General features: G+C 43.7%; 2 protein-coding genes and 1 pseudogene across 3 annotated transcripts; all 3 read right to left on the bottom strand.

Annotated features, from left to right (window-relative positions):
- Positions 1-2,992: 2,992 nt before the first annotated feature.
- On the bottom strand, positions 2,993-4,019 carry LOC309538541 (mas-related G-protein coupled receptor member H-like; the record flags this gene model as incomplete). Its single annotated transcript, XM_082234099.1, has 1 exon — positions 2,993-4,019. One exon carries the CDS (start codon positions 4,017-4,019, stop codon positions 3,051-3,053), a length of 969 nt encoding a protein of 322 aa, XP_082090225.1. The 3' UTR covers positions 2,993-3,050.
- A 10,499-nt stretch (positions 4,020-14,518) lies between these two features.
- Positions 14,519-25,725, bottom strand: LOC309539813 (proto-oncogene Mas-like; annotated as a pseudogene). Its single transcript, XR_014224543.1, has 3 exons — positions 25,527-25,725; positions 15,388-16,096; positions 14,519-14,675 (listed from the first exon to the last, which is right to left on the bottom strand). The product of XR_014224543.1 is annotated as a proto-oncogene Mas-like (transcript).
- On the bottom strand, positions 21,819-22,772 carry LOC309539532 (mas-related G-protein coupled receptor member H-like; the record flags this gene model as incomplete). The annotated part of the gene is made up of 1 exon (XM_082235883.1): positions 21,819-22,772. The coding sequence occupies one exon, from the start codon at positions 22,770-22,772 to the stop codon at positions 21,819-21,821; it is 954 nt and encodes a 317-aa protein (XP_082092009.1).
- Positions 25,726-27,500: the final 1,775 nt, after the last annotated feature.

The following is a 27,500-nucleotide window of genomic DNA, read 5'->3' as shown; positions in this document are numbered from 1 at the left end:
ATGTTTTATCTTGCTTAAGTATTACTCTACCCACAATACCTAATAAGAAGGCTTCTGGGTTGTTGTTTTTTATAAATGTATATTTCAACATTTTTTAAAGTTCATTATATAGCATTTCCCAGAAAGCCTTCACCTCCTTACACACCCACCACATATGATTAAAGGTACCATCTTTTTCTTTACTTTTCCAACATTGGTTATTTGTTCCATATATTTTTGCTAGTTTCACTGGCGTTAAATGCCCATCCTTGCTTATAAAACCTAGCCGGGAAGGGCTGGGCGATGGGCTTCGCAGTGTGCTGAATGCTTCTGTGAGGGAGCCTTCCCAGACCCACTAAAAGAGACGGTTATCAAACAGATTCTTAAAAAAACATCTTTAGATGCAGCCAATATGGCCAACTATCACACAGTCTCAAATCTTCCATTCCATCATGGGACTGAAACTGTCATGTTAGCACTGGTCGATGATCTCCGGCGGGCTAGGGACAAAGGTGAGAGCTGTTTCCTAGTTCTGCTGGATCTCTCAGCGGCTTTTGACACCATTGACCATAACATCCTTTCGGACCGTCTAGAGGAGCTGGGAGCTGGGGGCACTGTCATACAGTGGTTCCGCTCCTTCCTCCTGGGCCGTGTTCAGAAAGTGGTGGGGGGGATGAGTGTTCAGACCCCTGGGCTCTCACTTGTGGGGTGCCTCAGGGCTCTGTCCTCTCCCCCATGCTTTTCAACATTTACATGCAGCCGCTGGGAGAAATCATCAGCGGGTTTGGGCTGGGTGTTCATCAGTATGCGGATGATACCCAGCTCTACCTCTTTCAAATCAGAACCAACGAAGGCAGTGAAGGTCCTGTGTAAGTGTCTGGAGGCGGTTAGAGAATGGATGGCAGCTAACAGACTGAGGTTGAATCCCGGCAAGACAGAAGTACTGTTTTTGGGGGACAGGAGGCAGGCAGGTGTGGAGGACTCCCTGGTCCTGAATGGTATAACTGTGCCCCTGAAGGACTAGGTGCACAGCCTGGGAGTCATTTTGGACTCACAGCTGTCCATGGAGGCACAGGTCAAATCCGTGTCCAGGGAGTAGCAGTTGATCAGCTTGATCTGGTATGCCGGCTGAGACTCTACCTGCTCGTGGACTGTTTCGCCAGAGTTGTGCATGATTTAGTTATCTCTTGCTTGGACTACTGCAAAGTGCTCTATGTGGGGCTACCTTTGACGGTGACCAGGAAACTACAACTAATCCAGAATGTGGCTGCAAGACTGGTGACTGGGAGCAGCCACCAAGACCACATAACACCTGTCTTGAAAGACCTACACTGGCTCCCAGTACATTTCGAGCACAATTCAAAGTGTTGGTGCTGACCTTTAAAGCCCTAAACGGCCTCGGTCGTTACCTGAAGGAGAATCTCCACCCCCAATTTTTTGCCTGGACACCGAGGTCCAGTGTTGAGGGCCTTTTAACAGTTCCCTCACTACGAGAAGCCAAGTTACAGGGAACCAGGCAGAGGCCCTTCTCAGCAGTGGCACCCGCCCTGTGAAATGCCCTCCCACCAGATGTCAAAGAGAAAAACGTCTACCAGACTTTTAGAAGACATCTGAAGGCAGCCCTGTTTAAGGAAGCTTTTAATGATTAATAGACTATTGTATTTTAATATTCTGCTGGAAGCCGCACAGAGTGGCTGCAGAAACTCAGCCAGATGGACTGGGTATAAATAATAAGTTATTTTTATTATTTTTATTATTTGTATTATTTCATTACATTTTCTTTGAGCAAACTGCACAAAGTAAAATTTATTCCATCTTTCCACAATCTTTCCCAATCTTCTAGCTGTATGCTATGCCCAGTATTTTTTGCCCAATGTATCATTAAAGATTTAGCTTCTTCATCTTTTGTATGCTATTCCAAAAGTAACATACATTTTTGACATCATTTTTACTTTATTACTTAATAAATCCAGTTCAAACCTAGATCTTATATATTCACATCCTTTTTTTTTTTTTGGGTCTTCTTTAAACACTTCATTTATTTGATGATAATGCAGCCAGTCATTTACCAAGGTTTTTTATTTCCTTATAAGGTTTAAGTTTCCACTGGTCATCCATCTCCATCACCAAATCTCCATAGGTGGCCCATCATTCCCCCCATATTTAACTTTTTTTAATAGTTGTTGCCTCTAACGGCAACAGCCACCATGGTGTTTTACATACTATTAAGTCTTAAATCTATTCAACAACTCATATGTTGATTTTGAATTATGTGGTTCACAAAAGCTTTATGGACTTTTGCCTTCTGATAACAAAAATATGCATGTTACCCAAATCTCTCATCAAATCCTTCCAGATCTAATAGAGCTGTATTTTTTAACAATATCCAATTCCTTAATCAACAAAGGCAAGAAGCTTCGTAATACAATTTCAAATCTGATAGAGAGAAACCTCCTCTCTCTTTGGTATCTGTAAGTAATTTAAATTTTATTCTTAGTTTCTTTCCTTGCCAGATACGGTAAATCTTGGAATTACATTTTGCCACTCTTTAAAATCACGAACACCATTTATAATCTCCTATGTCTTCCAACAGGGAAATACATGAAAGGGTTAACATAGCTGTTCAGGCAGGCACAAAAGTAGTCCTAATATAGGATCTAGGGAGGTTCTGAACTGAAAACAAAAGTGGTTGCATAAGGCATTCAAAGTGTGTGTAGAGGTTCCCTTCTGCCAGCCAAATCTACCTTCCCACCCCAGCCTACATCTTTCCCCAGCAGCTCCAACCTCAAGCTCAGAGCTCCCTGAATACATTAAATGTTCTTCCAATGAATGGACCCAGGCTTCCTCCATAGTCGTATACTATCTAGATTTATAAAATAATAAGGATAATAAGAAGTTCATCAAGTCCATCCATCTGTTCAAGACTGAGATTCTATGCACACTCTGAAATCAACAGCCAGCACTGAGCACAGGTCAACAAGGTTACAGACAGAAAGTTTGTAAATTGGGAACTAGATTGTGTCATCAGACTCACAATGATAAAGACAGATTTTGGCAATATTTTTGAGCCATCATAACTGAGTTTCCAAAGAGATCTCCCCTGCCTCTGCAGGGTTTTCATCCTCTTTGAAAATATTCTGGAATGTGGCTTTCATGCTCTGCCTACACCTGCCTCTTTTCTGTCTTCCAACCAGGAAATAAATCAAAGGGTTAACACTGCTGTTCAGAGAGCCGAGTATGAAGGCATATTGTGAGAAAAAAGGAGGTACCGAATGAAGAACAAAAAGAGTGATGAAAACAGCATTGAGTGGGAAAGAAAAAATGATGAAGAAGAAGAGAGCAAGCAGGACCATAATTAGAAGTTTTCCCCTCCTCCTCTGGTGTGATTTAAAGCAGACCCTGACAAAAAGGATCAGAGTGGCGATAGTCATGAGGGGGAGACAAAGGAAGCCATTCACAATAAGCTGAATGCCCAGTGTGCTAGAAATATTGAAATCAGACAGAAGGAGAGTGAAGTGAATTGCAGGGGAAATAGAACAAACTCCCCATATTGAGGCACAAACAGCGGTGGACATATTTGGTGGTCGGTGGCATCGATGCCAAAGTGGGAAAAGGACAGCCACACACCTATCAATGCTGATGGCTGTCAGCAGAAATTGACCGTTGGTGTACATAAATAGGAAAATCAAGTAAAACATGTACTCTTCAAGGTAAGTGAAGTATTTTACCACTATGAAACACATTCTATTAATAAACACAACTGTGAGTAAACCAAAGTCAGCTATGGAGAGGTTCAGGATGTAAGTGGTGAAAGGAGTCCTCTTAATGCAGAAACCAAGCAGCCGGATGACAGTCCCATTCCCCAAAAGCCCAAAAATGCTGATTAAAAGGTAGCTGATATTCAATATATACTGTCCTAATGTCAATCCTGAATGATTACCAGTGCAGCTATTGTTAGAGAGAACAGTTCCATTGTCCATTCCGTAATATTCCTCTCCAGTATTCATTGGGGACGGTGATGGGAGGGTGTAATTGAGCATCGTGATCAATCTTTGCTTTTCTACTTTGTCCGTTGTTTTCCTGCTGGAAGAATTTAGAGAACAGTAGAATTAATCTTTACTAACAGAAATAAGCAAATAAAAAAACTAAAGCTTTGGAGATTAGTCTTTCATACTTTGTAGCTATTTTGGAGTGGGTGGTTAAGGTGACATGACTTGCTCTTTAATTGCCAGGTAAAGGGGCCAGTGGGGCTTGCAGCTACCCGAATATATTTGGGGTTTCAGAGAGTCTCTATGATAGGGTTCCCATATTCCCCAAAGTAAAAATGCTCCCGAGGGCAAGGAACATAGCTCTGTGGTGCAACATCTGCCTCCTGTGTTGAAGGGTTCCATCCCTGACACCCTTGTCTGAAACCCTTGAGAAGTGCTGTCAGCTAGAGTCACACAACCATAGAATCTTAGAGTTAGAAGGGACCCAAGGGTCATCTAGTCCAACCCCCTGCAATGCAACAATGTAAAGCAATACTGGGCAAGTTGGAAAGAGCCAATGTGGCATTGTGATTCCAATTTTGGAGTAAGATCTGGGAGACCAGCCATCAAATTCCCACACAGACATAAAACTCACTGGATAACCTCAAACCAGAGTTCCTCATCCTAACCGACCTAACAGGTTTGTTGTAAGGATAAAAAGAGGAGCAAGACGAACTATGTATACCACCTTAAAAGCCTTGGAGGAAAGCTGGGTATAAATAAATAAATGGACTAAATTTAGGAGGCAGCTTCCTATACTTTTTTGTTCCATAAAACTCATACAGAACCTTTCACAGCTGGGTTATCTTTTAATTTTTTAACCCCAGGGATCGAAGCTGTGCTTGTCAATCATCATCATTATCAATGCTTAATTCTGCCACACCAATAACTCGTCTTTTTACTCCTGCAAGTGAAGAATTTCTAACTTGAGCTTTTCGCTTACCTGTGACTAACGTTGGATCAGATAGAGAGAGAGAGAACCAGAAGTAAGTAATCCTGTGCTTGAAGATTTGCAGACAGCAATGCAACTCCCAAGTCTTGAGGAAGCATTCATTGCATTTAAGAGCTCATGACAAGATGTGCTGGAATCTGCCTGTTTGCCTTCATTTATGCTTAATCAGTTTGCCAGTGTCATGTGACAAGAGAAAAACAATTGTCACTGGGTTCTCAATATAGTCTTTAGGGGATTGTGGTCATGTACACTAACAGCTCCATTTGTAAAATATACAAAAGTGCTTTGAAAGGCTCCATTATACTTCAAAAGCCTCCAAGTAAGTTTTAAGCACTGAGAAGCACTTTGCTCCAAACACAGGAGATTTCCAATACACCCCGGGAAAGGGAGCCCAGCTAATGGGCTGGAAAGAGCAGGATGATGTTACAGTAGGGATACAGAACATTTTCCCAGCAAGAGGACCTCATTTTTTTATGGGAAACCTCATAGAAGGAAATACATATAGCCAATCTACTCCCACTTGTAAGCAGACAGTTCTATTTGGATAAAAGTAGGAAGCTTGGAATCTCTCAAGCCTCTTTGGTCCCAGATGCAAGCTACAAAAATTCTATGCATGGCAGGAGAGAGTGCAGGAAGGTAAGGAAGGCACTCCTCATGGCAGAATTGGGGTGAATGGGAAGGATGAAGGCAGGAAAAGGTGCAGCAAGGATTTGTGAATACATTTGCTCCTCTGCTTCAGGCAGCAAAATGTCTTGCACCAGCACTAACACATCACATCCTTTCTTCTTGCTTTCCCCCCGTTTTGGTGTCCACACATATTTCTTTTCCTTCATGCTCCTCCTCAAAGGCAACCTTTATGGTGAAGCTTCTGGACTCCTTTGTCTTCATCTCTCCTTCAGTTATAATATAGGATCATTTCCTGAACACACAGGAGATTGCTGAAGTATCTAGGCTGAGAAAAAAGAAACCTGCCCATGACTAATTGGAGCAATAACTAGTGGATATGACCATTTTAACAGGATATGAATTACCCCTACCCAGCAGAGACTGAATCTGGAATCATCTGCATGCAAACCACTCAGCCTCAGATTTTGGATACAAAACTCTATGTATAACTCTCTAACATACCTTGAACTGTGATTTCTATGCAAGGATATGAGAGGTTATTCTTTTGTTCCATTGCTTTTTCCCATGAAAACCTACTGTTTACTGTTGTTTTGGGCCAAACATCCGAAGGGTATTTGAAGGGACATTCAACATCCTAGTGTTAGACCTTAAGCTACTAAGGCTATCAGGCACTGAGATTTCCAGAACTCATTCTTTCCTAGCCTGCCACTTGGGATCCCTATAATTATGTTCATGTTAGTGTGCAAAATGCTTGCTAAATATACAAAAAAGTACAAAAACACAGGGAATATTGCAGCCAATGGATACAGTAACATAAGAGCCATGAGAAGTTTCTTCTGGAAAGTGGCAAATTCCTGTAGATATTCCCCCACTCCCACATGTCACCCCCTGCTAACTACTCAATATGTTGATTAAAAGGTAGAATCCCAAAGTATATACCAATGGCCACTTGGATGACTTTAAAAGTGTACTGAGCACATCAATGGATGATCAATTTATATTCTGCCTCCTCTGTGTGATGCAGTATGCCTCTGGTGACCAATATGCAATATATACTGTCCTAATGTCAACCCTGAATCGTTATCTCCCATGGCTAGCAGATACTCTCCCACGGCTAGCAGATACCTTGCTGTCACCCAGAAGCTTGGGGCGCGCTGAACTCCGCACGCCCCAAGCTTCGGGATTAGCGCAGCGGTCCGCTAGCCCTGGGAGATCCGCGTGGCTCTCCCACTGCTAGCGGAGACTTTGCTGGCACCCAGAAGCTTGGGGTGCGCTGAGCTCCGCACGCCCCAAGCTTCAGGATTAGCGCAGCGGTCCGCTAGCCCTGGGAGAGCCGCACGGCTCTCTCATGGCTAGCGGAGACCTTGCCGGCACCCAGAAGCTTGGGGCGCGCTGAGCTCCGCACGCCCCAAGCTTCGGGATTGGCGCAGCGCACCTGGGGGGGGAATAATTTTTTCCCCTTTATTCCCCCTCCCAAGAAACTAGGTGCGTCCTATGGGCCGGTGCGTCCTATGGGGCGAAAAATACAGTCCATCGCTTTATTTCTGACTCTTCAGCACTACATAAAACATGTCCGATCACTTCAGACTCCTTCCAGCAAGTGGCATATACTTCCTTTACATACGCAAGAGTAAGGTCTCAAATTACACTCTGAGCAAATTCTGGTGAATCGCCCTGTAAACTGACTGTAACACTGTTTCCCACAGACAGTTCCTGTCGGAGCCAGCCGTTATACAAATGGTGCTTTTTAAGCATAAAATAAAGACACAGAGGCCAGCAATATTTCCATGGACGGAGGGCAGCTCAATTCAGACTTCTCCTCTCCCTCCAGTCCTTTTATTACTTATTACCCTTTGTTCCTCTCCAGCCGCATGGCTGCATTCCAATGACTCACGTTACCTACATCCGGTCAAGCTTTAACCCACCCACAAACGATATAGGGTTACACTGCCCAGAGGGGGGGGAACATAACTCCTTATAAGGTCAATGCATTCCAACACATTGTAAAGCTCACAGTGCTGGTCAGCCGAGGTCAGGGGGCACCCTGCAATATTACAAGCCTTTACCGTGGCTATGACTCCCACATGCCCTCTTTCTTTATTTAATTAATCAGTACCAATACGGTTATATCGAGAGCGATAGACGTCTCATGTGAGACCGGAAGCGGGCCGCGGACTGGAGAACCATGCAGTACATATAGAGATTATAGAAAGAATACATTGTATACAGCAACACAAAATAATGCAAATAACTACTATAATGATCACTAAAATCAATAAATGTCGAAGCCAACTTCCATCCGGAAGCCAAGAATATAAGAATTCTGATTCCAAGCTACATGGTAGCTTCCTTTCTAGTTTATTAGCCATGCACTGGTGTCACTCCTATAGCACTGAGATTGGTCACTGTGTGTTCCTGTAAGAGAACAAGAGCTATTAAACATGAATTTCAATGTATATTGACAGTTTGGATATATGCCCCATGATTCTTTCCCCTCCTTAATTTGAAAATAAATGGGTGCAGGCTCATGGAGGGTCAAGTGTACTGGGGGCCAAAAAGTTTGCTTAGGGGATATAATATTAGTAAATCGAAAAGATCCATTGACAGGCACATCATGAAGCATTATGCCTGAATGACTCACAAAAGGGCGGCATGTGCATACATAACCAACATTTAGAAGCATGCAATAAACTGGTAAACATAATCATATCTTGTACAAAAATATTCCTCCATATCTTATGATAATTTTCTACCCTAAAAGTCTTATTCAACAATGCTGTTCTTATAGTTCGAGAGTGGCTGAGCCGTGGATGCTGCCAGCCAGAGTAGGAAGCTGACAACTGCTTGCCAGCCGATGAGGTGAAATATGGTGGTTTCAACTGGACTGGGTCATCTGCTTCTCCTTGTATAACGGTGCAGCAAAGGATGGCAAGGCAAATGGTTAGGAAGGCGCATCCGCGGTTAAAGAGGCTTGCCATGGCCGCACGCATCGAGCTGGAACCCACAAAGTCTTGTCCTAGACGTCCACTGCCACGTCCCCTCGTCCCCACGTGATCAGCGGGACAGGTCCATGCCACGCGGGGTCAGGCAAGCGTCGGTACACCACCAAGGGAGTGCCTCCTCCTTCCTAATATGCAATTCAGTGGGGGTATGGGTCCTAAGATGTGGATATAAAAAATGGTTAAGTACAAAAAGAACTTGGTGAACAGCCGAAGGGATATCTGCTGTTGGTATGCTTCGGCCGCCAAGCTGTTTAAGCAATAGGGTTTTGAACGTCAGGTGTTCCCTTTCCACTATAGCTTGACCTGTGGAGTTAAAGGGTATGCCATGAGTTAATTTCACATTCCACAACATACAAAATTCTGAAAATGTTTTAGAAATATAAGCTGGACCATTATCAGTTTTGATATGCGCAGGTTTACCCATGACTGAGAAACAGCGGATAGTGTGCTGAATGACATGCCGAGCTGTTTCCCCCCTCATGGGCGTAGCCCATATGAATCCAGAGTGGGTGTCCACCGTGAGGTGAACCTTGGAGAGTGGAGCCAACACAGGTGTGTGTGTGACATCCATCTGCCAACACGCCAATGCAGACGTGCCCCTAGGATTGACAGCATCAAAAGGAATGGCCAGCTGAGATTTACAACAAGAAGCACATTGGGAAACTATATCCCTTGCTTGGGCCAAGGGAATAGAAAATGCTTTGCCAATGCTTTTGCAGGAAGGTGAAAGGTGTTATGACATAGTATAGGATCAGAAAAGAGAGAAAAGGTAGAAATGTCCCTCAGAGCCGCATCTGCTCTTGCATTGCCCTCTGCTAAATACCCTGGGTGCGATGTGTGAGAGCGAAGATGTGCAACATAATAATGGAACTCTCTATGCTGAAGTAAGGCCTGCAGGGTAAGAAACAAGGAAAACAAGTCAGAATCCAAGGAAGGAGTTATATAAGATATTGGTAAAATAGCAAAAAGGCGATATACATACTGAGTATCCACAATAAGATTGAAAGGTTGAGTAGGAAAGGATTGAAAGGCAAGAATCACAGCTGCTAGCTCTGCTCGCTGGGCAGAAGACTGTGGAGGGGTAAATAACATTTCCTTTTTCCTCCCTCCTCCCATTTCACCCCCCCTACTTTTCGTTCCATCCGTGAAGAGGGTTAGTGCAGAGGGGAGAGGTGTGAGAGACAAGGGGGTAGCCAAAACATAGGTGACCTGTGTCAGAAATGTCAAACGGTCATCCTTTGGAGGATTAAAAATGATGACATTCCGCATGCCTTGAGGCAGGACAATCCACTGATATTGTTGGATGGGCTGTGAATTGTGATATGCTGGCAATGTAAAAGCAAACTGTTCCCTGCCTACTGGAGCCAGTGGGATGAAGATGGTTCAATGTGGCCGAAAGTCAATTGTTCAGAAATAAGCTGTTCAGAAACAAGATGGTGCCATTGCTGCGGATTTTTCTTTTGGTGGAGGCCACCGTTCTACCCACACTGAGGTATCGGTGATCCTGGTTTGCCACGCTGGAAACGTCGTATCGGTGGCTACAGGCTGGTTTTCATTGAGCGCTGCTGCCAGCAAATGGGCCTTGTGGGTGGCTGTACCAACAGACTGAAAAATGCGAAGCATGGCTGCTGTATCTGTGGCAGGGTTGTGTATTATGGTTGTAACGCAACCTTACAATCCTCATTGGCATTTTCAAAGGCCAATTGTTTGATAATTATTTGTTTGGCTTCAGGATTTTCAATTTGATGACTCACTGCTGTAAGCAGCCTGTCCATAAAGGAAGAATATGATTCTCTTGCCTCTTGCCTGATTGAACCCCATCTAGACTGAATACTGGGTTCTGGGATTTTTCTCATTGCTTGTTGATCAGCAAGAGCAGTATCCCTCAATAAGATCTGCAGCAGTGTGGCTTGTACTGAAGCCTGAGCGAAAGGATCACGCCCTATCATGGCATCTATGACGTCTGCGAGGGTAATATTTGGATTATTTCCCCTGATTTGTTGTAACAAGGCTGGAGCATCTGCATAGCAAGCAGTTTCCCATTCGTGGGCAAACAAAACACCAGCTGATGGGGGTAACACTGTACGTGCCAAAAGCTTGATGTCATCTGGAACCAAAGGCTGGGCTAATGTGGCTTCCAAAAGAGCCTGTGTAAATAGGGCTTGAAGTCCATTTGTCCTTACTGACAATTGAAGCTCTTTCAAGATTTTAAAGTCAAAAGGTTGGTGCTGGGCTTGAGTTCCTGCTGGAGCACCAGCAGGGGGCACAATGACAGGGAATGCCATAGTATCCTGAATTAAGGAACAGGCAAGGACTGCACGTTGAAAGGGGGTAGCTGGTCCTGCCTCTGAAAGATTTGGATTATTTCCAGCCAGACCATAGTATTTTTGCAGGATTGGGTCCTCTGGTGAGAAACTGTAGTCTGGAGGCTTGGGGTCTGGAGCTGCTGCTGGCAAGGCAAGTGCTGGTAAGGCAAATATCGGAACAGAGGCTAACACAGCAGACTCTAACACAGCAGGCTGGATTAAAGAAGCTGGAGGTTGTGTTGGCAATGCAGCCAGGGAGATATTTTTTGGTGATAAGGAGCCCATGGCATAATGAACCTTGCACCATGCATTTAAAATCCGAATACTGATGCTGGGGAGCTCATGAAAATGTTCACCAATCTTGTCCCAAAGTTTCAATTCACATGTTCCATTCAAAGGGAACCAGGGATAGTGTTCATCAATACACAGAATAAGCTGTAGCAAATCACCCTCTGGAACTTCCAATTTGTTGGAGGAGAGGAGAAATTGTAAGTCTTTTAAAAATTTCTGTTGGGGATTAGACAAAGAGCTGCCCATTTTTCAAAAATCAATATAATAGAAGGGATCAGACTCACCAGGGATCCTAAGATGCTTCAGCGCTGTGCAACCCTTGCTGGGCGTGGTAAGCCGATGATATCCACTGCTTGGATAGAAAAACCTCTCACGGTTTCTTTTAAAATCCTCTTAGTCTGCCTCAGACTGTTTGCTTTAATTTTGCCTCTTTTCTTTAAGTTGCCTCTTCTTTTAAGTTAGCCTCACACGGGGCACCACTTGTCAGAGCCAGCCATTATACAAATGGTGCTTTTTAAGCATAAAATAAAGACACAGAGGCCAGCAATATTTCCATGGACGGAGGGCAGCTCAATTCAGACTTCTCCTCTCCCTCCAGTCCTTTTATTACTTATTACCCTTTGTTCCTCTCCAGCTGCATGGCTGCATTCCAATGACTCACGTTACCTCATCCGGTCAAGCTTTAACCCACCCACAAACGATATAGGGTTACACTGCCCAGAGAGGGGGGAACATAACTCCTTATAAGGTCAATGCATTCCAACGCATTGTAAAGCTCAGAGTGCTGGTCAGCCAAGATCAGGGGGCACCCTGCAATATTACAAGCCTTTACCGTGGCTATGACTCCCACAAGTTCCATCATGTGATGTTTTCAAGCTACCACTTTGCAGCTGCGTTGCTTTAATATCGTAACACTTTGCTTGTCAAAGTCTAACAAAATGTCTGGAGTCATGACCAAACCCCCGGGTAAGTCTCCAACTTATCTTTCTCATCCAACACTCAGCCGCTAATGATCAGGCATCCCTCCAGAGCTGTGGTACATCTTCAAAAGCCATAGCCCTAATTGCGGTTCAGTGGAAGATTGGTGCTTTAAATAGTACCAATATTCTCACACAGTTCTATTTTTGTAACGATCCATATACCGTATTTTTCGCACTATAGGACGCACTTTTTCCCCTCCAAAAATGAAGGGGAAATCTGTGTGCGTCCTATGGGGCGAATGCAGGCTTTCGCTGAAGCCTGGAGAGTGAGAGGGGTCGGTGCACACCGACCCCTCTCGCTCTCCAGGCTTCAGGAGAGCCCCACCGCCAGCCCCACAAACTCGGGGGACAGCGGGAGAGGCGCAGCGCGCCCTTCCCGCTGTCCCCCGACTTGGTTAGAAGGCTGGCGGGGGGAGAAGCCTGCTCCTCCCCATCGCCAGCCCCGCAAACTCGGGAGACAGTGGGAGAGGCGCAGCGCGCCTTTCCTGCTGTCCCCCGACTTGTCTAGAAGGCTGGCGGGGGGAGAAGCCTGCTCCTCCCCGTCGCCAGCCCCGCAAACTCGGGGGACAGCGGGAGAGGCGCAGCACGCCTTTGCCGCTGTCCCCCGACTTGTCTAGAAGGCTGGCGGGGGGAGAAGCCTGCTCCTCCCCGTCGCCAGCCCCGCAAACTCGGGGGACAGCGGGAGAGGCGCAGCGCGCCTTTGCCGCTGTCCCCCGACTTGTCTAGAAGGCTGGCGGGGGGAGAAGCCTGCTCCTCCCCATCGCCAGCCCCGCAAACTCGGGAGACAGCGGGAGAGGCGCAGCGCGCCTTTGCCGCTCTCCCCCGACTTGGCTAGAAGGCTGGCGGAGGGAGAAGCCTGCTCCTCCCCGTCGCCAGCCCCGCAAACGCGGGAGACAGCGACAGGGGCGCAGTGCGCCCTTCCCGCTGTCCCCCGACTTGGTTAGAAGGCTGGCGGGGAGAGAAGCCTGCTCCTCCCCGTCGCCAGCCCCGCAAACTCGGGAGACAGCGGCAGGGGCGCAGCGCGCCCTTCCCGCTGTCCCCCGACTTGGCTAGAAGGCTGGCGGGGGGAGAAGCCTGCTCCTCCCCGTCGCCAGCCCCGCCAACTAAGTTAGTTGGTCTTTAAGGTGCTACAGGAAGTAATTTTTTTATTTTGACTATGGCAGACCAACACGGCTACCTATCTGTAACATGTGTACAAAGAAAGGGTAAAAGCAGATTATCATGTCCTATTGGTCCAGTACACATCTGTAAATTACATCCAATTTCATTCTAAAAAACAGAAGAACCTCTGCCCATAATGGCTGCATCAGATTGTTACCAATAAGCGAATTGCTTTGCACTCAGCGCCTCCTGTAATCCATGTCGGGATGAAAGCTAGGTATCAGACGATCTGCGAGTGTAGTTCACCCCCTCCCGAACACTGTGGGGGGAGGGCTTTCAATGACAGTTACCCTCAAATCGTCCTTGTTTATGATCTGTGATCGATCTCCACCAACATGGGAGCTGCCTTCATTATGGCAGAAAGCACCAGAAGTCTCAGGCTTCACTCATCTGAGACCTCCGGGTATAGGGCAGTATATAAATTCAATAAATAATAATAATACATACATTCAATAAATAATAATCTGCCGATAAAAAAATGGAAATGGGGTTTACCTCTATGCCTCTCCAGAGATATACAATCTCTAGAAATTAACAAATAGATTTCTAATAAGTTAAACTAATTATAATAGAAGCTTTGCCACCCACCCCACCTCACTCATGTTTAGCCCTCCACCGCTTTCCCCCTTTCCTTCACTAATGTTTCAACAAATGAAATTTGAAAAAAGAGACATTGCACATACTTTTGTAAACCAAGAAATCTTTAATTAAAATATTTTAAGACGAAAAGGAGGAGGAAGAGGGGAGGGGGAGATACTGAGTTCAGAGTAGAACAAGTGCAAAGAAGTATAAGAAGCATTTTTTTTTAGGGGGGGGGATTAACCAGTCATTTTTTATTAAAGCCTTTGTATTACAAAGCAAAGAGATAAGCAGGGAAAGGTATATCTGTCGTCTCCACTTTCAGTACATAGTCTTTTTCATGGCTCAATTCTTCTTTGAAGTCATCAGATCCAGGTTTGGTCTTGAACGTTTCGCTTCTTTCTCCCATCTTCCTCCTCCTTAAAAAGCCTCTGTAATATGACCTTCAAGCTCTCTGTTGACCGATTGTGTTTCTTTTTTCCAACCAGGAAATATGGAATAATAAAATGCAGGTATATGGGTTTCTTTGAACTTCTGAACAGCCCGAGGACCTTGCCAAAAGTATCAGAATAGCAAGAGGGAAAAAGTGAATCATTCTGATTCTTTTGAAGCATCATATCTGTGGGCTGACCCGGAGTTCTACATCCTCTCTTCCCTGTTCCTCCTTGAAAACCCTCTGGAATATGACCTTCAAGCTCTCCCTTGATCGACTGTGTTTCTTCCTTCCAACCAGGAAATAAACCAAAGGGTTAACACTGCTGTTTAGGTAGCTGCATAAGAGCCCAATAAATATTTTAGTACTGTTTCCACTTTCAAGGGAAAAATGGATTAATGAAATGCAAGTAAATGGGAAAGCTAAGAAGAGGAAGAAGAGGAGGCCAAGTAGGATGGCTGTTACAATTTTCCCCTTCTTCCTCTGTTGTGATCTAAAGTAAACTTTTATAAACAGTGACTTGCGATCTCGGTCACACACAGTCTGTAGTCCGCTAGCAGCAGGAGTTCAATATGGGTATGTCTTTGAGTTAACATCTTACATCAAAAACCTGACAGTACCTAACTATTGAAGGCTTTTCACCAAAGCCAGACTAAATGTCTTCCCCTCTGCAGTGCTGGATGGTAGGTTGAGAGGAGTTCCCTACCAGGACAGACTTTGCTCGTGTGCTCAAGACATCGATTCCATAAATCAGATTTTGTTGCATTGTGCAAAGTATGAGCAGGCCAGGGCTGAACTGATACTACCCTTGCTGGTGCCTTTCCCGGGAAAATCAGAGGCTCACTATGTCAGGTTCCTACTGGAAGACCGGACAAAAGCCAGAACGTTGGCAGTGGCAAAGTTTTTATCGGTGGTTGCAAGAACAAACGAGCCCTATATTCTAAACAAAGTGCTTGATTAACCTGGAGGTAGGCTGTATGAACTCTGTATTGATTTGTAATGTTTTGTTGGGTCTCTGGACCATAATAAAGATTGTTGTTGTTATAAACAGGACCAGAGTGGAAACGGTCATGAGTGGGAGGCAAAGTATAGCATTCATTAGAAACAGGTAGAAAAGGGAATTCATTATAACTAAAAAAATAAAAATAATCATGCTGATTACAGTGAGCAGGAAAGCAATGATCTATATTAAGGCACACACAAGGGTGGAATAGTGTGGTGGTCGGTGGCATCGATGCCAAAGGGGAAAGACGACAGAAACACACCTGTCCATGCTAATGGCTGTCAACAGATATTGACCAGTGTTGTACATGAACAATAAAGCAAAGGTGCCAAAAGATATTATATTGAAATAATAATCACTGGCATGTAAGAATGAAAATGACTCCAGAAGATATATAATGGGGAAAGTAAATAAGCATATGATTGCCCCAAGGTCAGCAGCAGCCAGATGCAGGATGAAGGTGGTGAAATGATTCATCTTCATGCAAAAGCCAAGAAACCAGATGACAGTTCCATTCCCCATAAGTCCAAAAATGCTAATAAATAAAATGGAGACGGAGATAAAAATGTCTTCTATAGGATATGGTGATAATTCATGATCAAAACCATCCTGGGGAGGGGGGGGGGTTAGGAGGTCAGTTCCATTTTCTGCTCCAAGATCTTCCCCTGAAGCATCCAAAGTGGACCAGGATCCCAGGCCATCATTGCTCATTTTGCTTAATCTCTGCTTCTGAGCTATTTCTTCTATGGATCTTCCTACCAAGAGAAAATAAACAAATGTGGAGTCAGTTTTGGCAATAAAGCTCAACCATATTAAACTGAGACACTCAAACAGTAACAAAAGAGACATGCTGTTTAGTGGGAATTCATGACTGATAAACAAAGAAAGAAACAAAAACTTTAGGAATATTCTTCTTTAGAATGTTTTTCAAAATTTATCAGTTTCAAAAGTTATGGGTGGGTGGAATGCAGTTTGGCGGTGGGTTATGGATTTTTTCCCCAATTAAGGAATCTGCAGGCATAGCATCACTAAGAATATCATTTTAAAACTAAAATTCCCCTCTTCTGCTCTCTGAGTCAGACATAACATCTGAAATTAACGTGTTGTGTGCTATCCACTGAGAGTGGGGCGGTTGGATGGGGTCAATGTTTCAAATCTGGAGTGGAGAAGAGGAACGGGAGAAGGAGTTGAACATCAAGAAAACAAAAGCCATTATCAGTAGTAGTACCCCAGCCACATCGGACAGCTTCCAACATATATAAAAACATAACATAACACTGGGTAGGCATGTGTAAGTTTTTATTATTATTAAACTGTGATTTTTAACAAAACCAGATTAAATAAAACTCAAGTCAAATCCACTGTCCTGGTCTCACAGTGGCCAAACAGATGCTTAAGGGAAGCCTACAAACAGCTTTGGAACACAAAAGTCCTCTCCTCTGCTGTGGTTTTCTGCTGCCCCAACAGCTCTTTGATCTCCCAACCCCACTCAGGGCAACTGACATTTGTGGGAGACCAATCTGCTTTTTTTTACGAGGGCATGGGGACACTTCTCTCCAATCCAAGATTTGATAACATGACCCCTAACATTCTTCAGATGGAAATAGGGATATTTTTCACTCCTCTCCTATTGACCCTCCTCGACCCCCATTATTTGTCCCCCACATAGTATTTCCTAACATAAGAAGGAGGAGTGTCACCACCAGTAAATGGTTTATGAAAGAAACACACACTATGAACGATAACAGAAAAATAATCTACACAAGTTAAAATGAATTCAAAGCAGCAAAATGAGAGCTAGTATCTGTATGTGTGTGCATGCTCACATGTGCTGATGAGCCTGACATTGAGATTTTTTTAAAATAAGGTTGTACCCCTATAGTAGAGCACTTGTGAGGCAGATTATTGGTTTCTCCAGCCCTGTATTCCCTTCCCCAGGGATTCAGCCTAGGATTTTCTGCCTTCAATGCATGTACACTTCTGCTTATGGTTCCCCTTCTGCTTTTGACGTGTGCAGGAAAATCTGGACATATGGCAGCCCTACTCTATGAAACTCATCGTCTTCCTTGGCATAAGCTCTCAGTTCCCTTTCCCTGTTAAGCCTGTAACCCAATCAAAATACATCTTATTGAAATAACTGGCTAATATTTCCCTGTTAGCCTCACCTCCCATTCTTTCTTTGTTTGCTTCTCCATTGTTCAATTTTAGATTGAACACAGCCTCTCCAATCCAACATGAATGCAATTCTTTTGTTCCCCTTTTCTATACATTTATGCAGGGGCAGAGGAAGGGTGTATGTGGTGGGGGGCAGTTCTCCCTGGGTGTCACCACTGAGGGGGGTGACAAAATGCCAGGTGGCACTCACCACGGGGCCTGCAGCACGCCAGAGCCACATTTCTCTTCTGGTGGGGACACGTGGTTTGGGCACCCATTGGCTCCAGAGCCAGTGTGGTGTAGTGGTTAAGAGCGGTAGTCTCATAATCTGGGGAACCAGGTTCGCGTCTCTGCTCTTCCACATGCAGCTGCGGGGTGACCTTGGGCCAGTCACACTTCTCTGAAGTCTCTCAGCCCCACTCACCTAACAGAGTGTTTGTTGTGGGGGAGGAAGGGAAAGGAGATTGTTGGCCGCTTTGAGACTCCATCGGGTAGTGATAAAGCGGGATATCAAATCCAAACTCTTCTGCTTCTTCTTCTTCTCCACACTGCGCCAAACAGTCTGCCCGCCTCCTCCCCATCAGCTGTAGGGTGTCTGAGTGGGAGGAGGCAGGCAGACTCCTTGGAAGCCCCACGGAGTGTCCTGCCCCAGTGCCCAGTTGGCTTGTTCTGCCGCTGCATCTATGAGAAGTTGCCTGTTGAGAAAAACTATCTGTATTCCAAGAGGCTACATTTTTAGTTCAGCAGGAAGCAGGGCTGTCACAAGACTGCGTAGATACTCCGTCTCCATTCTGTCTCTGTAAAGCAGTTTCGTGCAAAATGCACGTGTGCCAAATGCATGCATAATTCTGCCACTGTGCTATGGCTCCCCTGCCACCCTTCCAAATGAAGTATGTTCACATACGTACTGTACCTGTGAGAAGCTGTGGATCAGATATCATGAGAAGGAGAAAGCAAGAGTCACAGCATTCTGTGCTGGGAAAAGTAGGCAGTTGGAGGATTTGCAGGAATCAATGCAATTCCCCAAGCCACTTCTACGTCTGACCAAGCAGATTGCAAGATGTTCTGTAACCTAACCGCTCTTCTTCATCTGTGCTTAATCAGCTGGCCAACATCTTGTGACAAAAAGAAACTGCATTAACTGGTGAACAAGATAGTCATCAACAAAATTAGAAGGAGGCTGTTGCCCTCTAAGTCTCACGGTTGTAGAAAGTACTCTTGAGAAAAGCTGGTTTGCCAGTGTTACGGAAGCGGGAAGCAGCTAACACCTTTGTGACTTGATCGGGAGTAATTCATTTATTGATTAAAACCACACCATGCTTCTATATTTCCATGCTCAATATGTTTAACAAAATTACAAATATACATGACAGTAGAAAAACACATGGAATATTGCAGCCAATTTCTATAACGATTAACTAACATAAGGGGCTTGAGAAGTTGCTTCTGGAAATTGGTAATTCCCTTTAATTTTCCATCCAGTCTGAGAAATTCATGGAGGGTAAAACTACATATCAGGTTCTTCTTCTGCTCTTATATTCGCTTGCCTGGGAGTAGGTCAAATACATCTCTTAAGTTTTCACTGCAGAGTAGACGAGTACATGGTCTGCATGCTCTTATTTATTTGTGCTATTGGATGTGTATGGCTATATGTAGAAATTAAACTTTTTCTTAGATTCAATTAACTTTTGTTTTCTAGCTCCAACTTAGAGCAGAACACGAAAAACAGACAATGTAACCACAAAACCTTCGAAGTGTCTGGAAGAGAAGACAGTTTTTCAAACCTGTTTTTGTTGACAACAACCAATAATAGATTTTTTCCATATGTGAATAACAGAATAAACCCAAAAATATACATACATGATTATTTCATATGTAAGTAGCAATGTAAGAGAAGAAGACCATATATCATCAGTTGTAGGGCATGATGATACATACACTTGAGAAAAGTTTGTTTCCTAGTCATCAGGAAGCAGGAAGCAGCTAACAACTCTGTGACTTGATCGAGTGATAATCATTTATTGATTACTAATAGCATAGTATGCTTCTTTCTGTCCCTTCTCTGAAGGATTAATCTTCATATTTTCTGCACATAGTGAGTTTCTGCAAAATTTACTTCTGCATTGTGGTCAAGCCAGCTAGCAGACAGACAGGGGCCATTTCCTGCCTTGCGCTTCCTGCTTCAGTAATGCAAGATAAAAAAAAGACACGTACAAGGGGCTGCTTAAGCTAGCAAAAAAAAAGGACACGTGTACGAAGGAGAGGGGAGGGACTGCTAAGCAAGCAGAAAAGGCACACGTACAGGGGTAAGACGAGGGACTGCTTAGCAAGCAATAAGGGACTGCTTAGCAAGCAATAAGATATGCCCTAAAAGGGAATAAGTGAAAACTTGCCAGCTGATTGGGGGAGGTCTTGAGAGGTGGGGGAATGCTTTCAGGTATAAGAAAGTTTGCTGATGTGTATTACTTTGCAGTCAGATTTCAGAAACTATATTCTGCTGGCTGTCTCTGTGCACAGATAAAACCCTTTTCTCCAAAGAAGAAACTTTCCTGGTGTTATTTTACTCTTTCTTTGGTCCTGGGGACGCGGGAAAAATGATTCCCTGGCGAAATAAGGCTTTATCTCAACCTGGTTAACAGAATAATGTATATACAAAAAGGTACAAAAACACAGGGAATATTGCAACCAATGGATAAGTAACATAAGAGCCATGAGAAGCTTCTTCTAGAAATTGGGGGTTTCCTGCATATTTTTTCCCACTCCCACACGTCCCCCCTGCTAACTACTCAAAACTCTGCCATTCTTTACAACCTCCACTTTCCTCATATCAGATTCCCTCAAGGATGCAGGGTCGTCAAATATTCCATTGCTTGAAGGGATTTAACTCAAACTGCTGTTGTTTACAATTGCCAATTTTTCCTTCTCATTTCCCCCCAATTTATACAAATGTCTGCTGTTGTTTTAATTCACCATTTCCCCCTTGAAAACTGCCTCTCACTGTATGCAGTGATGGCCACCAACTTGGAAGGCTTTAAAAGAAGAATACACAAATTAATTGGGAATAGGCCTATCAATAGATACAAATCATGGTGGAGGCTGTGCTCTGCTTCCACAGCACAAGGCAATGTGCTTTTGGATGCCAGCTGCTGAAAATTGCAGAAGGGGAGAACGCTTTTGTGATCAGGCCCTGCCTGCTCATTTCCATCATGTATCTGGTTCAGCGGTGTGAGAACAGGATGGTGGAGTCAAAGGGCAATTGGCCAAATTCATCAGGTTCTTCTTATGGTCTTAGATTCACTTCCTTGGGAGTAGGTCCTATTGAATTCTAAAGGGCTTACTTCTGAGTAGACATATATAAGATTGCTCTGCATGCATGCCATTTATTTGTGGTGCTGGATGAGTATAGCTATGGGCAGAAATTAAACATTATTCTTTGATTCAGTTAACAGCAGAAACAGACAACGTAGCAACCAAGATTTAACCGTGTTAACAACAACCATAGAATAGATTTTTCCATATTATGTGATTCCATCTCTGTTCTTTTAATGCTGCTTTTGAGGCAGCAGTCAATTTGTGTTTTGTCATATCCACGATAGTCATTTTCTGACTTTACCTCTTGAACATTTCAAAATGTGCCTCCACTGGTGAAAACTGGCTTAGTTGGAGCTAGAATGCCTAGATAGGACTGAAGTGATAAAACTAAAAGTGATAACCTTTTAGAGCTTCCATAGCTTGAGTTTCAGTGGCGGTCTTGACTCCATAGAGTTTTTCTCATTCCAGAAGGCTTCTGGGATATGGCTTTCATATTCTGCCTACACCTGCCTCTCTTCTGTCTTCCAACAGGGAAATAAATCAAAGGGTTAACACAGCTGTTCAGGCAGGCACAAAAGTAGTCGTAATATGGGATCTTGGGAGGTTCTGAACTGAAAACAAAAATGCTGATGCATAAGGCATTCAAAGTGTGTGTAGAGGTTCCCTTCTGCCAGCCAAATCTACTTTCCCACCCCAGCCTACATCTTTCCCCAGCAGCTCTAACCTCAAGCTCAGAGCTCCCTGAATACATTAAATGAATGTATGAATACAATGGACCCAGGCTTCCTCCATAGTCGTATACTATCTAGATTTATAAAATAATAAGAATAATAAGGAGTTCATCAAGTCCATCCGTCTGTTCAAGACTGAGATTCTATGCACACTCTGAATAGCCAGCACTGAGCACAGGTCAAGAAGGTTACAGACAGAAAGTTTGTAAATTGGGAACTAGATTGTGTCATCAGACTCACAGTGATAAAGACAGATTTTGGCAATATTTTTGAGCCATCATCACTGAGTTTCCAAAGCGATCTCCCCTGCCTCTCCAGGGTTTTCATCCTCTTTGAAAACATTCTGCAATGTGGCTTTCATGCTCTGCCTACACCTGCCTCTTTTCTGTCTTCCAACCAGGAAATAAATCAAAGGGTTAACACTGCTGTTCAGACAGATTAGTATCATGGAATATGGTGAGAAAAAAGGAAGAACTGAATCAAGAACATAAACAGTGGTGAAAACGGCATTCATGATGATGAAGAAGAGAGCAAGCAGGACAATAATTAGAAGTTTCCTCCTCCTCCTCTGGTGTGATTTAAAGCAGACCCTGATGAAAAGGATCAGAGTGGCGATAATCATGAGTGGGAGGCAAAGGAAGCCATTCACAATAAGCTGAATTTCCGGTGTGCTAGAAACAATGAAATAAGCCAGAAAGCGAGTGATTTCAATTGCAGGGGAAATAGAAGAAAGTACCCATATTGAGGCACAAACAGCGGTGGACATATTTGGTGGTCGGTGGCATCGATACCAAAGTGGGAAAAGGACAGCCACACACCTATCAATGCTGATGGCTGTCAGCAGAAATTGACCAGTGGTGTACATAAATAGCAAAATCAAGTTAAGCATGTAAAATGCAAGGCAAGTGGAGAAGTCTGCTACCACTATGAAACATATTATAATAATAAACTGAACTGTGAGTAAACCAAAGTCAGCTATGGAGAGGTTCAGGATGTAAGTGGTCGAAGGAGTCCTCTTAATGCAGAACCCAAGCAGCCAGATGACAGTCCCATTCCCCCAAAGCCCCAAAATGTTGATTAAAAGGCTGCTGATATCCAGTATATACTGACTTAATGTCAACCCTGAATTATTATCAATGTAGCTATTGTTAGAGATAACAGTTCCATTGTCCGTTCTGTAATATACCTCTCCAGCATTCATTGGGGACAGGGATGGGAGGGTGTAATTGATCATCGTGATCAGTCTTTGCTTTTCTCCTTTTTCCGGTGTTTTCGTGCTGGAAGAATTTAGAGAATGGTAGAATTAGTCTTTACTAACGGAAAAAAGCAAAGACAAAGCTAAAGCTTTGGAGATTAGTCTTTCATACTTTGTAGCTATTTTGGAGTGGGTGGTTAAGGTGAAATGACTCTTGCTCTTTAATTGCCAGGTAAAGGGGCCAGTGGGGCTTGCAGCTACCTGAATATATTTGGGGTTTCAGAGAGTTTCTATGATAGGGTTCCCATATTCCCCAAAGTAAAAAATGCTTCCCAGGGCAAGGAACATAGCTCTGTGGTGCAACATCTGCCTCCTGTGCAGAAGGGTTCCATCCCTGGCATCAACCATTACGGCAGACCCTTATCTGAAACCCTTGAGAAGTGCTGTCAGCCAGAGTCACACAACCATAGAATATTAGAGTTGGAAGGGACCCAAGGGTCATCTAGTCCAACCCCCAGCAATGCAACAATGTAAAGCAATACTGGGGAAGTTGGAAAGAGCCAATGTGACATTGTGATTCCAATTTTGGAGTAAGATCTGGGAGACCAGCTTTCAAATTCCCACACAGGCATAAAACCCACTGGGTAACCTCAAACCAGAGTTCCTCAACCTGACCTACCTCACAGGTTTGTTGTGAGGATAAAAAGAGGAGCAAGACGAACTATGTATACCACCTTAAAAGCCTTGGAGGAATGCTGAGTATAAATAAATAAATGGACTAAATTTTAGAAGGCAGCTTCCTACACTTTCCTGTTCCTAAAACCTCATACAGAATCTTTCACAGCTGTGTTATCTTTTTACCTTTTACCCCCAGGGGTTGAAGCTGTGCTTGCCAATCATCATCATCATCATCATCATCATCATCATCGATGCTTAATTCTGCCACACCAATTACTCGTCTTTCTGCTCTTGCAAGTGAAGAATTTCTAATGAGCTTTTCGCTTACCTGTGACTAATGTTGGATCAGATATTGTGATAGAGAGAGAGAGAACCAGAAGTAAGTAATCCTGTGCAGACACCAATGCAACTTCCACGTCTTGAGGAAACATTCAATGCATTTAAGAGCTCATGACAAGATGTGCTGGAGTGTGCCTGTTTGCCTTCATTTATGCTTAATCAGTTTGCCAGTGTCATGTGACAAGAGAAAAAACGATTATCGTTGGGTTGTCAATGTAATGGTTAGAGGATTGTGATCATGCACAGTAACAGCTCCATTTGTAAAATATACAAAAGTGCTTTGAAAGGCTCCATTACACTTCATAAGCCTGCAAGTAAGTTTTAAGCACTGAGAAGCACTTTGCTCCCCTCGCAGGAAATTTCCAAAACACCGGGGGAAAGAGAGCCCAGATAATGGGCTGGAAAGAGCAGGATAATGGTACAGTAGGGATGTTGCTGTTGTTATTTAGTCGTTTAGTCGTGTCTGACTCTTCGTGACCCCATGGGCCAGAGCACGCCAGGCACTCCTGTCTACATATAGACAATCTGCTCCCACTCTTAATAAGAGAGTCCTCTATGGATAAAAGTAGGATGTTTGAAATCTCTCAAGCCTCTTTCCTCCCAGATGTAAGCTACATAAATTCTATGTGTGGCAGGAGAGAGTGCAGGAAGGTAAGGAAAGCATTTCTCATGACAGAATTGGGTTGAATGGGAAGGATGGAGGCAGAAAAAGGTGCAGCAAGGGTTTGTGAGTACAATTGCTCCTCTGCTTCAGGCAGGAAAATGTCTTGCATCAGAACTAACACATCACATCCTTTCTTCTTGCTCCCCCCCCCTTTGGTGTCCTCACATATTTCTTTTCCTTCATGCTGCTCCTCAAAGGCAGCCCTTATGGTGAAGCTTCAGGACTCCTTTATATTCATCTCTCCTTCAGTCTGTGTTGGTATCCAGCCCAACCATACACACATCCATTTTCAACCCATGTGTACGTTCAAAACTCTGAATGAATGAATATAAAATATAAAAAACTGCCTTGTGCAAGGCAAGACTGCTTTTCTACCTAGCTCACATTGCTGACACTGACCAGCAGGGATATAGGCAGGAATCAATCCTGTCCCTACCTGGAGCTGCCACTGAGTGAATCCTTTCTGCTCACTAAGTCAAAGCTCTGCAGATGAACAAGAGCCCTCAAAACACCTGCAAGCATAAAGTGCATATGTCTCTGGAGACTTGGATAAGTGTTTTCTTTTCTTCTTTCTTTGCAATAGGTTCATTTCCTGAACACACAGGAGATTGTTGAAGTATCTGGACTGAGAAAATAGAAACCTCCCCATGAATAATTGGAACAATAACTCGCGGATATGAACATTTTAACAGGATATGAATTAGCCCTACCCGGCAGAGACTGAATCTGGAATTCTTCATGCAAACCACTCAGCCTCAGATTTTGGATACAAAACTCTATGTATAACTTTCTAACATACATTGAACTGTGATTTCTATGGCAGGATATGAGAGGTTATTCTTTTGTTCCATTAGTTTCCCAGTGAAAACCTGCAGTTTACTGTTGATTTGGCCCAAACATCAGAAGGGACTTTGAGGGACATTCAACATCCTAGTGCTAGACCTTAAGCTACTAAGGCTATCAGGCACTGAGATCTCCAGAACTCATTCTTTCCTAGCCTGCCACTTGGGATCCCTATAATTATGTTCATGTCAGTGTGCAGAATGCTTGCTAATTATCCCACTGAGCAGTAGCTCTCCTGCCACCCTTGCATGTTAAGTATGTCCACATACCTGTAAGAATCTGTGGCTCAGATATCATGGGCAGGAGGAAGCAGGAGTAACAGTGTTCTTTGGTGGGGAAAGTAGGCAATCGAAGGATTTGCAGGAATCAATGCAATCCCCAACTTGCAAGGAAAACTTGTAAGTCTGACCAAGCTGAATTCAAAATGTCCTGTAAATTATCCTCTTCTCTTTGTCTGTGCTTAATCAGTTTGCCAACATCTTGTGACAAGAAGAAACTGTTTCTTTATTGGTGATCAAGATAGCCATCAGCAAAATTAGGAGGAGGTTGTTGTTTTCTTAAGTCTCACTGTTTCACTCTTGATAAAAGGTGGTTTCCTAGTCATTGGGGAGCGGGAAGCAGTTAACAACTCTGTGACTTGATAGAGTGATATTCATTTATTGATTAATAGCATAGTATGCTTCTATCTTTCCATGCTCAACTTGGTTAACATAATGCAGTGGTACCTCGGGTTAAGTACTTAATTCATTCCGGAGTTCCGTTCCTAACCTGAAACTGTGCTTAACCTGAAGCACAACTTTAGCTAATGGGGCCTCCTGCTGCTACCGTGCCGCCTGAGCACAATTTCTGTTCTCATCCTGAAGCAACGTTCTTAACCCGAGGTACTGTTTCTGGGTTAGCAGAGTCTGTAACCTGAAGAATGAGTAACCCGAGGTACCACTTTAATCTATATACAAAAAAGCACAAAAACACAGGGTATATTGCAGCCAATGGATACAGTAACATAAGAGCCATGAGAAGTTTCTTCTGGAAAGTGGCAATTTCCTGTAGCTTTTCCCCACTCCCCCATGTCACCCCCTGCTAACTACTCAAAACTCTGCCATTTTTTAAAACCTCCATTTTCCTCATATAAGATTCCCCCAAGGATGCACCATCCTCAAATATACCATTGCTTGAATGTATTTAACTCAAACTGCTGCTTTATTTAAAATTGCCATTTCCCCCCTCTCAGTTCCCTCCATCCCTGCTTTACTCAAATGTTCACTGTTGTTTTAAGTCACCATATCCCCCTTGAAAAGTGCCTCTTCTTTCGTTGGTATCTCTTCTTGTTCCATCTTTGTGCTAATAATATTCTTGCTGCAGTTGTTGCATATAAAAACAATGTTTTATCTTGTTTATGTATTTCTCTACCCACAATACCTAATAAGAAGGCCTCTGGGTTGTTGTTTTTTACAAATGTATATTTCAACATTTTTTAAAGTTCATTTTATATCATTTCCCAGAAAGCCTTCACCTCCTTACACACCCACCACATATGATAAAAGGTACCATCTTTTTCTTTACATTTCCAACATTGGTAATTTGTTCTATACATTTTTGCTAGTTTCACTGGCGTTAAATGCCCATCCTTGCTTATAAAACCTAGCTGGGAAGGGCTGGGCGATGGGCTTCACGGCGTGGTAAATGCTTCTGTGAGGGAGCCTTCCCAGACCCACTGAAAGAGGTGGTTATCCAACAGATTCTTCAAAAACCATCTTTAGATGCGGCCAATATGGCCAACTATCACACAGTCTCAAATCTTCCATTCTTGGGCAAAGTGATTGAGCATGTGGTTGCTGAACATCTCCAGGCACGCCTGGAAGAAGTGGACTATTTGGATCCCTTCCAGTTGAGATACAGGCCTCATCATGGGACTGAAACTGTCTGAAACTGAACCGGGTTCGCGTCTCGTGCTGGGTGACCTTGGGCCAGTCACACTTCTTTGAAGTCTCTCAGCCTCACTCACCTCACAGAGTGTTTGTTGTGGGGGAGGAAGGGAAAGGAGAATGTTAGCTGTTTTGAGACTCCTTAAAGGGAGTGAAAGGCGGGATATCAAATCCAAACTATTATTATTATTATTATTATTATTATTCTTCTTCTTCTTCTTCTTCTTCTTCTTCTTCTCCCTGGTCGATGATCTCTGGTGGGCTAGGGACAAAGGTGAGAGCTGCTTCCTAGTTCTGCTGGATCTCTCAGCGGCTTTT

This window comes from Podarcis vaucheri (genome assembly GCF_965113315.1).
Source record: "Podarcis vaucheri genome assembly, chromosome: 8".
Classification (NCBI taxonomy): domain Eukaryota; kingdom Metazoa; phylum Chordata; class Lepidosauria; order Squamata; family Lacertidae; genus Podarcis; species Podarcis vaucheri.
The sequence above is the reverse complement of the archived record's forward strand: the minus strand, read 5'-3'. Positions and strand labels throughout refer to the sequence as shown.